This window comes from Macaca mulatta, chromosome 19 (genome assembly GCF_049350105.2).
Source record: "Macaca mulatta isolate MMU2019108-1 chromosome 19, T2T-MMU8v2.0, whole genome shotgun sequence".
Taxonomy (NCBI): domain Eukaryota; kingdom Metazoa; phylum Chordata; class Mammalia; order Primates; family Cercopithecidae; genus Macaca; species Macaca mulatta.
The window spans coordinates 9,613,107-9,626,877 of NC_133424.1; the positions used below are offsets into that span (position 1 = coordinate 9,613,107).

The following is a 13,771-nucleotide window of genomic DNA, read 5'->3' on the forward strand; positions in this document are numbered from 1 at the left end:
GCGGATTCCTTGTAATCCCAGCTACTCGGGTGGCTGAGGCAGGAGAATCGCTTGAACTCTGGAGGTGGAGGTTGCAGTGAGCCGAGATTGCAGCCACTGCACTCCAGCCTGGGTGACAAGAGCAAGACTCCACCTCAAAAAAAAAAAAAAAATAAAATAAATAAAAACCAAAAACAAAAAAAAGATACTGGTAAGTGCAAATGGAAAAAAATGAGGGGAATGGTCTTGAGTGATCTTTCCGCTAGACAGTGAAGACTTCTGCTGCCCCAGTTTGCCATGCCCTTGCAGACAGGCCACCAACGACAGCCTTTTCCTCTTTCAGTACACAGGGTTTACCCTGATGATGGAAGTGGGGCTGTGGGGCTGTGGTGGTCCTGGCTGGGAAGCTTCAACAGCTGCAGATGTGAGTGATTGCTCATTTTCACAGAGATCTGGCTGTGATCTGCTGTTTTTCAGAAAGTTAGGTGTGCCATGAATGGATGTCCAGGAAGATAAGCAGCTGCTGATTGGAACTGTGTGAATTTTTCAATTTAGATTAAATTGGGAGAGAATGAACATTTAATTCTTTCCATCTTTGAAAGTGGCATAGCTTTTTGTTGACGTAGTTCTTTCCTTAAGCCATGGTCATTTTGATTCTAGCGAAATGTTAGGCATTCTTATTGGGGTTGTTTTTAGACATGGTACATAGCTCTTTTTTGTTTTTCTGTTTTGTTTTAAAATTATTTTGATAAGATTCCAAATTTACAGAAAAGCTGCAAGAATGGTACAAAGAACTCCTTTATATCTGTGTATTTTGTGCGTGTGTCACCAAAAGTTAACATTTTACCCCGTTTGCTTTATCATGAACTCTGTCTCTCTTTACATACATTACAATTTTTTTTTTAACCATTTGAGAGTAAGTGACAGACGTTGTGCCCATTTACCACCAAATCAGGGTGTATTTCTTAATAACAAGGACCTTTTCTTTCAGAACTACAGTAATTAGCAAAATCAGGGAATTGAACACTGCATGGGGCTGTTATCTAATAACATAATCCATATTCAGAATTGTCAATTGTCACAATAATGTTTTCCATGGCGTTTTTTCTTTCTTTTAATTTTTTAGTTTTGTGACAGAGTCTTACTCTGTTGCCCAGGTTGGAGTGCAGTGGCACCATTTTGGCTCACTGCAGCATATGCCTCCTAGGTTCAAACAATTCTCATGCCTCAGCCTCCAGAGTAGCTGGGATTAAAGGCACGTGCCTCCACGCCGGCTTATTTATTTATTTATTTTTTTGGTATTTCTAGTAGAGATGGTGTTTCACCATGTGGCTCACACATGTGTCTGGGGACCTCACAGTTCCATGTGACTAGGGAGGCCTCACAATCATGGTGGAAGGCGAAAGGCACGGTCTTATATGGCGGCAGACAAGAGAGAGCCTGTGCAGGGAAAATCCCCTTTATAAAACCATCATATCTCGTGAGACTTACTCGCTATCACGGGAATAGCACGGGAAAGACCTGTCCCCATGATTCAGTTACCTCCCGCCGGGTCCCTCCCATAACATATGGGAATTGTGGGAGCTACAGTTCAAGATGAGATTTGGGTGGGGACACAGCCACACCATATTAGATGTCCTATATTGGGCCACATTGGAGTCCTTCTTAAACTAAACCAAAGAAACAACAACAAAAAATAAAATAATATTATTTGAAAATACACCTAGGAATACCTGACATAATTTAAAGACATCAAACCATTTACACATAAAAGTAAGATCTTTTACAAATTACTCTTGCATCAAAGAGGAACACTAACTTCCACTAAAGACTATTTAGAATAAGGCATTTTTTTTTTCACATTTCTTTTGGGAGACTTTTTATAAAAAAAAAATTGTAGGGTCAGGGGTACATGTACAGGTTTGTTACACAGATATACTGCCTGTCATGGAGGTTTGGTATACAGATTATTTAATCACCCAGGTAATAAGCGTAGTACCTGATAGGTAGTTTTTCAATCCTTGCCCTCCTCCCACCCTCCACCCTCAGATAGGCTTCAGTGTCTCTTGTTCCGTCTTTGTGTTAGAATAAGGAAAAAATTTGTACATGACACATAAATGTCTCAGAGAGGAGATCTGTAGCTTGATATGCTAGTAATCCCAAAGTGATGTATTCAAATGATTTATGCTTTTAATTTAACATGGGATGTGAGAAAGAAACTAAAACCCAGGGGTCTAGTAAGAAAGAAATAGAATATAAAATCAGAATAAAATGTAGCAAAGTGTTTTTTTAATTTTTTTTAAAATTTTTTTTAAAAAATTTTAAAATGTAGCAAAGTTTTTTTTAAATTTTTTTTAAAAATTTTTTTTTTAAATTTTAAATTTAAAAAAAAATTTAAACCTTTTTTTTAGAATAAAGGTTTATTCTGAAAAAGCAGAGAATATCCAGAAATTGACATGGACTATTTACAGAAATTTTATATTAAGAGAGTGGTAACATTTAAAATCAGCCAGGAAGAAATAATTTCAGTGAATGATATTGTTTCACACACCCATCCTTTCAGGAAAAAAGTTAGATCCCTACTTCCCAAAAATATCCCTAATCATTCTCAGATGGCTGAAGGAAGTTTAAGCAAAAATGGACACGTTCAAAATTCAATATACTAGGAAAGTTCACTGTGGAAAGAATGTTCTCTTCAACAAATTGTGCTGGGACAACTAGGTGCCAATATGCAAAAGAGTGAAATTGGCCTGGGCGTGGTGGCTCACGCCTGTAACCCCAGCACTTTGGGAGGCCGAGGCGGGCAGATCATGAGGTCAAGAGATCGAGACCATCCTGGCCAACGTGGTGAAACCCCGTCTCTACTAAAAATACAAAAATTAACTGGGTGTGGTTGTGGGCACCTGTGGTCCCAGCTGCTCGGGAGGCTGAGGCAGGAGAATCGCTTGAACCCAGAAGGTGGGGTTTGCAGTGAGCCGAGGTTGTGCCACTGCACTCCAGCCTGGGAACAGAGCGAGACTGTCTAAAAGAAAAAAAAAAAAGAAAAAGAAAAAAAAAAGAAATTGGACCTCTATTTTATACTGTGTATAAAAGTGAGCTCAAAATAGATCATAGAGCTACAGGTAGCAGCTAAAACTGTAAAGTTTTTGGAAGAAAACATAGGAGTCAAACTTTATGATCTTGGTTTAGGCAATTGTTTCTTAGATATGACATCAAAAACAGGTGACAAAAGAAAAAATAGATAAATTGGACTTAACATTAAAAAATGTTGATGCTTCAAAGGACACCATCAAGAAAAAAGACAACCATGGACTGGGTGAAAACATTTACAAATGATTTATCTGATATGTGACTTGTATTCAAAATATACAAAGCCTTGCAACTCAGCAGTATAAAGATACCCAATTAAAAGTGGACAAAGAGGTTTTTTTTGTTGAGATGGAGTCTCCCTCTGTCACCCAGGCTGGAGTGCGGTGGCACCGTTTTGGCTCACTGCAACCTCTGCCTCCTGGATTCAAGCGATTCTCCCGTCTCAGCCTTCCAAGTAGCTGGGACCACAGGCACTCGCCACCACGCCTGGCTAAAATTTTTGTATTTTTAGCAGAGATAGGGTTTTGCCACGTTGGCCAGGCTGGTCTTGAACTCCTGACCTCAACTGATCTGCCCTCTTTGGTCTCCCAAAGTGCTGGGATTACAGGTGTGAGCCCCTGCACCCAGCCTGAAAAATGAACAAAGAGTTTGAATAGTCATGTCTTTTTTTTTTTTTTTTTGAGACGGAGTCTCGCTCTGTCGCCCAGGCTGGAGTGCAGTGGCTGGATCTCAGCTCACTGCAAGCTCTGCCTCCTGGGTTCACGCCATTCTCCTGCCTCAGCCTCGCGAGTAGCTGGGACTACAGGCGCCCACCACCTCGCCCGGCTAGTTTTTTGTATTTTTTAGTAGAGGCGGGGTTTCACCGTATTAGCCAGGATGGTCTCGATCTCCTGACCTCGTGATCTGCCTGTCTCGGCCCCCCCAAAGTGCTGGGATTACAGGCTTGAGCCACCGCGCCCGGCCCCCTTGAATAGTCATTTCTACAAAAAAGATATACAAATGGCAAATATGTACATGAAAAGATGCTCAGCCTCTTGAATCATTAGGGAAGTTAATATCAAAACTTCCATAAAATATCACTTCACACCCATTGGGATAATTTAAAAGACAGCCAATAACAAGAGATACTAAATGTTTTGAAGGCTATGCAACTGTGCAAACAACCAAGCATGCACAGAACACAGGCTTTCTGGTGATAACTCCTAGGTAAGCACCAGTATAGCACCTCAGCCATAGATGGCATGCCACACACAATGAATTCTAAAAGTCTCTTTTAACCCATGGTAGCCAACATAATTCTCATTTGTGCATGCAATCAATGTAAAAAAATTATTGAGACGTTGTCGTTGTGACTGGCTGGGGCTGGTGTTGTGGGCAGTAAAATAATTTCCCAAGACAGTCGTAGGTAAAGAAAGATTTATTAGAGAAGGTATGAAGGTAGGTTGCGAGGATGCAACAGGCAGCACAGAAGAGAAGGGGCTGTTTGCAAACAGGAAGAGGTTGGAGGGAATTTTATAGGGTCGTGCTGGAGGTGGCCACGTGCATGTAAGGTGTGCAGATAAGGTCATCTTGCTGGGACTACGTGCAGACCGAGGTCTTTTGGAACAGGATGTCATACCAGTGTGTTGTTGGCAGTTAGCCATCTCTCAGAACAATTGTTCTCCCCCAGCCAGGGGCCCCTTCCTTGTTGTTGGTTACTTATTAGGACTCCACATGAGATCTTTGAAATGATTTTTGTTTTTTTGTAATGAGTTCCAGAAATCCAGTTTGTACTTTCCACTGATGGCACATCTCAATTTGTGAGTTGAATGTTATCAGTTGTACCTGCTCCATATTTAGATTTTTTTTTTCTTTTCTTTTCTTTTTTTTTTTTTTTGAGACAGAGTCTCGCACTGTCGCCCAGGCTGGAGTGCAGTGGCGCGATCTCAGCTCACTGCAAGATCCGCGTCCCGGGTTCATGCCATTCTCCTGCCTCAGTCTTCCGAGTAGCTGGGACTATAGGTGTGCACCACCACACCCACCTGTATTAATATCATGGCTAATATTTTGTATTTTTAGTAGAGATGGGGTTTCACCGTGTTAGCCAGGATGGTCTTGATCCCCTGACCTCGTGATCTGCCTGCCTCAGCCTCCCAAAGTGCTGGGATTACAGGTGTGAGCCACCGTGCCTGGCCGTGTTTAGATTTTCTAGGGTTCACAGCTATAAAGTAAGATTCACATGTCCAGGTTGTTCCAAGCATACTTCAAAGCTTTCCACTTCAAGAGTCATGTCAGATGAATAATGAGAATTTCTTTGGAATCTAACAACAAAGGGGTCATTGTGGCGTTAGCAACAGAAGCAGCTGTAGAATGGTGAAGGAAAACAGAAGTTTGGAGTGGCCTGAGGAGTTAGCTGGAGGTGAGGAGATAGGAGACATAGATATAGATGATCTTTTCTCAGTGGTTCATAGCTAAGGGGAAGGGATAGAGAGTAGTGGTGAAGGAGGGGATCCCAGGAAGTTTAGGAGAGGAGTGTCTGTGTAGCTAGGAGAAACTTGAACATGTTTAAATGCCGAAGAAGGGATTCAGTAGAAAAACAGAAGTTAAAGATACGGAGTCGCCTGTAATCCCAGCACTTTGGGAGGTTAAGGCAGGCAGATCATGAGGTCAGGAGTTCGAGGCCACTCTCGCCAACATGGCGAAACCCCATCTTTACTAAAAATACCAAAAAATTAGCTGGGCATATAGGTGTGTGCCTGTAATCCCAGCTACTTGGGAGGCTGAGGCAAGATAATTGCTTGAACCCGGGCAGCAGAGGTTGCAGTGAGCCCAGATCATCCCACTGTACTCCAGCCTGGGCTACAGAGTGGGACTCTGTCTCAAAAAAAAAAAAAAAAAAGATGATACAAGGGTTACGTTGCAATATTGGAAGCATAAAATTAACAAGAAGCAGGAATGAGGCTCAGATCACTCTTGGTGGATAAAGGAAATATATCTATTTATTTAAGAGACAGGGTCTTGCTCTTTGGCCAAGGCTAGAGTGCAGTGGCCTGATCACCACTCACTGCAACCTCGACCTTCTGGGCTCAAGCTATCCTCCTCGCTCAGCCTCTCTCGTTCAACTAGGACCTCAGACGTGTATCATCACCCCCAGCTAACTCTTTAATTTTTAGTAGAGATGGGGTTCTCCCTATGTTGCCCTGACTGGTCTCAAACTCCTGGGTTCAAGTGGCCCTCACGCCTCAGCCTACCACAGTGCTGGGATTACATGCGTGAGCCACTATGCCTGGCAGGAAATCTCTTTAAATACAATTAAAGGAAATTTGGAAACATTCGATGCTTATCAGGGATATTTGCAGATTTGGCAACTCACGTCTTTGGGAACCATCAGGTAAGTTAAGGAAAATTAAATATCTATGAGGAAAAAAGAAATCTGGAGAAAATTTTGCAACAGGTTTTGGGGAAAATCAAGGGGTAAACATAACAATGCATACACAGAAAATAAAGTTTCTATGCATGATGGATTCTTCCCAGTTGATGGAGAATATTTTGTATTTACAGTGGCACTAAGACGTCATGTCATGTGATTCCTTTTTCAGCAGTGGTCATATGACGGTGGTAGCCATGGCGTCACAGATAATAGGGACCGTCCAAGCTTGAAGTTTTACAAGGTGGATATGATAAGTGGTAAGGAATTTTGGATTAATCTAAATGAATTTTTTTTAGATAGGGTCTCATTCTGTGCTCAGGCTGGAGTGCAGCCATGTGATCTCTGCTCACCACAGCCTCCACCTCCTGGGTTCAAGAGATTCTCCCACCTCAGCCCCCTGAGTAGCTGGGACTATAGGTGTGCACCACCATGCCTGGCTAATTTTTTTTTTTTTTTTGGTAGGGATGGGGTTTCACCATGTTGGCCAGGCTGGTCTTGAACTCCTGGCCTCAAGTGATCCACCCACCTCGGCCTCCCAAAGTGCTGAGATTACAGGCGTGAGCCACCGTGCCTGGCCTCTAAGGGAAATATTGAGGTCACAGACTGCAGAATCCAAGAGTGCTAGGAATCAGAGGAGGGAGAGGAAGGTGAAGATACGGAGGTCTGGAGTGATTCAAATATCCAAATCATAGATACCTGTTCCTCAAGGTGTGTTCTTCAAGAACAGGTATCTATGGTATGGGTATTTGAATTAAAAAACCTGGAAATCAGAAATTTATAGTGAGTGAATAAGTTTTCTGGTTTATTTATTTATTTATTTATTTATTTATTTAGAGACAGTCTCGCTCTGTCACCCAGACTGGAGTGTAGTGGGGTGATCTCGGCTCACTGCAACCTCCAGCTCCTGGGTTCAAGCGATTCTCCTGCCTCAGCCTCCCGAGTAGCTGGGATTACAGATGCGCACCACCACACCCAGCTAATTTTTGTATTTTTTGTACAGATGTGCACCACCATGTTGGCCAGGCTGGTCTTGAACTCCTGACCTCAAGCGATTCGCCTGCCTCGGCCTTCCAAAGTGCTGGGATTACAGGCATAAGCCGCTGTGCCGGGCCTGAATTATTTATTTTTGAGCATGGCCGTTTGGGTTGCTGAAAATGTCTGGGGTGTAGGATTAAGGCTCGAAGAGCAGAGCAGTTGATAATTTCATTATTGATTTACAAGCTGCAGGAACTGTGCAAACCAAGAGGTCAATTGTTAACCAGATGAATAGTCAAGTAATGCATAAGAATGGCAGGATTTGGGCTGGGCATGGTGGCCCATGCCTGTAATCCCAGCACTTTGGGAGGTCGAGGTGGGAGGATCATTGAGTTCAGGAGTTCCAGACCAGCCTGGACAAGGTGGTGAAACCTTGTCTCTACAAAAACCACAATTAGCCAGGCATGGTGATGCACGCCTGTAATCCCAGCTACTCGGGAGGCTCAGGCGGGTGGATCACTTGAGCCTGGGGAGGTAAAGGCTGCAGTGAGCTGTGATTGCACCGCTGCACTCCAGCCCGAGTGACGGAGTGGGACCAAAAAGAAAAGAAAACAAAACAAAACAAAAGGCAAGATTTGAGATTTAGTAAAAGACTGCCATGTGTGTCATGAGAGGGAGTATCAGGACTTGAGCATTTAAGAGTGACAAGGGCAGAAAGAGAATAAAATAGTACTCAAACAAGGAGGGGGTTTGCAGGATGATGAAGAAGAGTTTTGACCTTGAACTCTCTGTGCTTGACTCAAATCTGCCTGATGATGTCCCCGGAAGCAGGTCAGACCTATCTCCAGAGGGAGAGAGGAAGGATGAAAGTCCAAAACAGCTGAGATCCTTGTCCTGAGAAGGCAGGCTTCACTGATCAATTTCACCCCGTTTCATGGTTTATTTTAATAGTGTAAGAGGAAAAGAAGCGTGATGGGCAAGAGTTCACAGAAGAAGCAACGTGACTGTGTAAACCAATGCAAATCAAAGCCTGGCTTGAACACCTCAATCCCTCTGAGAATGTCCAATTACACATTCAAGAGGCCAGTTACGAGAATTACACCCCATCCTGGCAATGAGGTCAGATACCATCAATGGGAGGAGAGCTTGGAGAAGCCTCAGCAGGTGTGCTGGCAGAAGAGACTGCAAGGACTGCAGGCTTACAGCAGCGCAGGGGAACTTTTAAGTGCTTTGGATCTTGCCAATACTTTGCAAAAACTAGTCCCTAGTTACACAGGTGGATCTCTGCTGGGGGATCTTGCCGGTGGTCTGGAGCACTCCTGCCCCATGCCCCACCTTGCCTGCTCTTCAGATGTGGTGGAGATAATTCCCAGAGAGGGAGTGGGTATCTCGCAGCTCCTCTGCCAACAATTTCTGGTCACCGAGGAAGATATCAGGAAACAGGAATGGAAAGTGAAGACAGTAAGAGAGCGACTCGCAATAGCATTGATTGCGGATGGACTCGCTAATGAGGCGGAGAAAGTGAGAGGCCAAGAAGGCTGTCCTGAAAAAAGCTATGAAAAAAAGAGAAGATAGTGCAGATGAAATGAAGCGTAATCCTTTATTAACATCTCTTTACAGTGTTCACAATGAGGTTTGTTTGTTTTTTTTTTTTTTTTTGCTTTAAGCTCTTGAAACTTTAAAATATGCCAATACTTAAAAAAGAAAAAAAAAATTAGGCTGGGTGAGCACCTAAGAGCACCTAAGTAAGTAAGCTCAGAACAGGGCGCAGTGGCTCACGCCTGTAATCCCAGCACTGTGGGAGGCTGAGGCGGGCGCGATCACTTGTGGCCAGGAGTTCAAGACCAGCCTGGCCAACATGGTGAAACCGCAGTCTCTACTAAAAATAAAAAAATTAGCTGGATGTGGTGGCAGGCACCTGTAATGCCAGCTACTTGGGAGGCTGAGGCAGGAGAATCGCTTGAACCTGGGAGGCAGAGGCTGCAGTGAGCCAAGATCGTGGCACTCCACTCCAGCCTGGGTGACAGATCGAGACTCTATTTCAAAAACAAAACAAACAAAACAAAACAAAAAATTAAACTCCTTTGTGTGACACAGGGGACTAAAGACAGTAATTTCTTTTTCAGGTGAGAGATCGGGTTTCAGGTGGGCAGGGAAAGGAGATTTTTCTTTTTCATGTTATACTCATATTTATTTACTATGTATGTATGTATGTAGTCCAGGTTGGAGTGTGGTGGTGCCATCATAACTCACTGCAGATCAGGTATGGGGCCTCAAGCCTGTAATCCCAGCACTTTGGGAGGCTGGGATGGGCAGATTGCTTGAGATCAGGAGTTCAAGACCAGCCTGGCCAACATGGTGAAACCCTGTCTCTACAAAAAATACAAAACTTAGCTGGGTGTGGTGATATACACCTGTAGTCCCAATTATTTGGGAGGCTGAGGCAGGGGAATCGCTGGAACCCAGGAGGCCAGAGGTTGCAGTGAGCCGAGATCATGCCACTGCACTCCAGCCTGGGCAACAGAGCAAGACTCTGTCTCAAAAACAAAAAACAAAAAACAAACCCATAAAACAAAACAAACAAAAAACAAACCAGACAAACAAAAAATCACAAACAAACAAAACCTCACTGTAGTCTTGAACTCCTGGGCTCAGGTGATCCTCCTGCCTCAGCCTCCTGAGTAACTGGGACTACAGGCACATGCCATTACACTTGGCTAATTTTTTTTTTTTTTTTTTTTTTGAGACGGAATCTCGCTCTGTCACCCAGGCTGGTGTGCAGTGGCCAGATCTCAGCTCACTGCAAGCTCCGCCTCCCGGATTTACGCCATTCTCCTGCCTCAGCCTCCCGAGTAGCTGGGACTACAGGCGCCCGCCACCTCGCCCGGCTATTTTTTTGTATTTTTTAGTAGAGATGGGGTTTCACCGTGTTAGCCAGGATGGTCTCAATCTCCTGACCTCGTGATCTGTCCGTCTCGGCCTCCCAGAGTGCTGGGATTACAGGCTTGAGCCACCACGCCCGGCCTCGGCTAATTTTTTTCTATTCTTTGCAGAGACAAGGTCTCATTCTGTTGCCCAGGCTGGTCTCAAACCCCTAGACTCAAGCAATCCTCCCACCTCAGCCTCCCAATATGCTGGGATTACAGGTGTGGGCCACCATGCCTGGCCAGTATTCTATCATTTTTAACACATCAATCTCAGAAACTGGTAAATCCATCAAACAAAAGCAAATAATGATAAAAAGCACTGGAATAATTCAATAAGCTTGATCAGCCAAGTAGACAAATAGACTTTAACTCTTAATCCCAATAAGCAGAACGATGGTGCACTGTTAGATTTCATAACACTGAAAAGTCTCTCTGTCTTTTTTCTTTTTTTGAGACAGGGGTCTTACTCTGTCCCCCTGGCGTAATCCCAGCTACTCGGGAGGCTGAGGCAGGAGAATCGCTTGAATCTGGGAGGCGGTGGTTGCAGTGAGCTGAGGGCAACAGAGTGAGACTCCATCTCAAAAAACAAAACAAAAACAAAAAAATCCCCACATTCTAGGATTCAGATGATTACCACGTGGAAGCACAGAGCAGAAAAGATGAAATTTTAAAATAATAAATTTTTAGGGAAGCTATACATAATATAGATACTGCATTCTATTTTTTTTTAGAGATGGGGTCTCTGTTGCCCGGGCTTGGAGTGCAGTGGTGCGATCATACTGCAGCCTCAACCTCCTGGGCTCGAGGGATCTTCCTGCCTCAGCCTCCCTAGTAGCTGGGACTATAGGTACATGCCACCACATCCAGCTATTTTTCCCTTTTAGTAGAGATGGGGGTCGCATTATGTTGCCAAGACTGGTCTCTAATTCCTGGCCTCAAGCAATCCTCCTGCTATGGTCTCCCAACATGCTGGGATTACAAGTGTGAGCCACTGTGCCTGGCCCAAAGAACCATTTCTGACCCGTGTATGCCTTCTTGGTCTACTTTCCATCGTAGAGGACCTGTGAGAGGGGTAAGATGCCACCCAGGGAACACTAATCTGGAAACTCTGGTGCATTCAAGTTTCAGAGAATGAAATAATAGAAGAGAAACTTGCAACTGCCAGGGTTTCTTGGGGGCGGGGGTATGGGAATATAAAGGAACAGGATGGTTGTGATGGCTGGTATAGGAGTCAAGGGTGGGCAAGTACTGAGTGACAAAGGATGGAGACCTCACACTGAAGTGGAATGTTGATTTTCCACCATGGCAATTTCTTTTTTCTTTTCTGTTTTTTGAAATGCATTCTTGCTCTGTCACCCAGGCTGGAGTGCAGTGGTGCAATCTTAGCTCACTGCAACCTCCACCTCTCAGGTTCAAGTGTTTCTCTTGCCTCAGCCTCCCGAGTAGCTGGGATTACAGGCACCCACCACCACACCCAGCTAATTTTTTGTATTTTTAGTAGAGATGAAGTTTCATCATGTTGGTCAGGCTGTTCTTGAACTCCTGACCTCAGGTGATCTGCCTGCCTTGGTCTCCCAAAGTGCTAGGATTACAGGTGTGAGTCACCATGCCCAGCCTCCACGATGGCAATTTCTGTATCAGTGAAACAAGAGGATTCCCTGAGCTCCCTTGCAGGACATGAGACAGGGGTGTGGCTCATCTGTTTGGCTGCTGGGTGCACTGAAACTCCTTATGGGATGGCGAACACACAGACAGGCAGGTGCAGGAGCCGGGGCGAGCGCCCCTGGGCTCTGGCCCCACGGCAGTGTCCAGGGGTGTGTGTGTTACGGTGTGCTCCTTTAGCCTTGCTGTCTGTAGATGGCTTAAGTGTTAACCAGCTCAGTGCCCTCTTGGTACCCAGGTCCTTGTCCAGCATCCAGGAAGAATCAGGTCACACACAGACTTGAAGGATGAATGCGGGGTTTTATTGAATGGGGGAGGTGACTCTCAGTGGGATGGATGGGGAGCTGGAAGGGGGATGGAGTGGGAAGATGATCTTCCCCTGGAGTTTGGCCGTCCAGTGGCTGGTCTGCTCTCCAACTGTCCCCAGCTGAACTCCTCTTGGCATTCAGATGCTCCTTCTCTTCTCTCTGCTGTGTCGTTCTGCCATTCCTCTGCTTGTGGAGCCGGGTGTTTGGGGTTCATACGGGTACAGGATAGGGGAGCATGGTGGGCCAAAAGGTGACAAAAGGCATGAAAACAGGAATTGCCTGTTCCCATTTAGGGCCATGGGTCTCCCGGCTTGAGGGTGGGGTCTTTGTTGGGGAACCACCCTCTTCTACCCAGTATTTCCCTGTCTCCTGTCATCAGTAATGCAGTTTGGATATGTGTTCCCACCAAATCTGATGTTGACTTGTAATCCCCAGTGTTGGAGGTGGAGCCTGGAAGGAGATGCTTAGGTCACAGAGGCAGATCCTTCGTGGTTTGATGCTGCCTTTGCAGCAGGGAGTCTGTACTTGTGAGATCTGGTTAAGTGTGTGGCACCTTTGCTCCCCCCAACTCTTTCTTGCTCCTGCTCTGGCCATGTGACATGCTGGCCCTCTCTTGTGACATGCTGGCCCTCCCTTGGTCTTCACCATGATTGGAAGCTTCCTGAGACCTCCCCAGAAGCTGATCAGATGCTGGCATCATGCTTTCTGTACAGCCCGCAGAACTGTGGGCCAATTAAACCTCTTTTCTTTAAAAATGACCCAGTCTCAGGTATTTTTTTTTCTTTCTTTCTTTCTTTTCTTTCTTTTTTTTTTTGAGACAGGTTCTCTCTCTGTCATGCAGGCTGGAGTGCAGTGGTGCCATCACAGTTCACTGCAGCCTCGACCTCCCAGGCTCAGTTGATCCTCCCACCTCTGCCTCCTGGGTAGATGGGACTATAGGCACGCACCACCATGCCTATTTTTAAAAATCTTTTGTAGAGACAGCATTTTGCCATGTTTCCCAGGCTGGTCTCGAACTCCTGGGCTCAAGCAACCTGCCTGCCTAGGCCTTCCATAGTGTTAGGATTACAGGCGTGAGCCACCGAGCCCGGCCAGGTACTTTTTTTTTTTCTTTTTTTGAGACAGAGTCTTGCTCTGTCGCCCAGGTTGGAGTGCAGTGGCGTGATCTTGGCTCACTGCAACCTCTGCTTCCTGGGTTCAAGTGATTCTCGTGCTTCAGCCTCCTAAGTAGCTGGCATTACAGGCGTGCACCACCACGCCTGGCTAATTATTGTATTTTTAGTAGAGACAGGGGTTCACCAAGTTGGCCAGGCTGGTCTCGAACTCCTGACCTCAAGTGATCCATCTGCCTAGGCCTCCCAAAGTGCTGGGATTACAGGCATGAGCCACCGTTCCCGGCCAGGTATTTCTTTATCACAGTG

General features: G+C 45.2%; 1 protein-coding gene across 1 annotated transcript in view; it reads left to right on the forward strand.

Moving 5' to 3' along the window:
• The first annotated feature begins 6,645 nt into the window (after positions 1-6,645).
• MBD3L1 (methyl-CpG binding domain protein 3 like 1) overlaps positions 6,646-13,771 on the forward strand; it is a 50,205-nt gene continuing 43,079 nt past the window's right edge. Inside the window, exons 1-2 of the mRNA XM_015122756.3 lie at positions 6,646-6,735; positions 8,405-9,086. Coding sequence (XP_014978242.2) covers positions 8,426-9,028 — 603 coding nt within the window. The 5' untranslated portion in view covers positions 6,646-6,735; positions 8,405-8,425 and the 3' untranslated portion in view covers positions 9,029-9,086. The remainder of the gene's footprint in view (positions 6,736-8,404; positions 9,087-13,771) is intronic.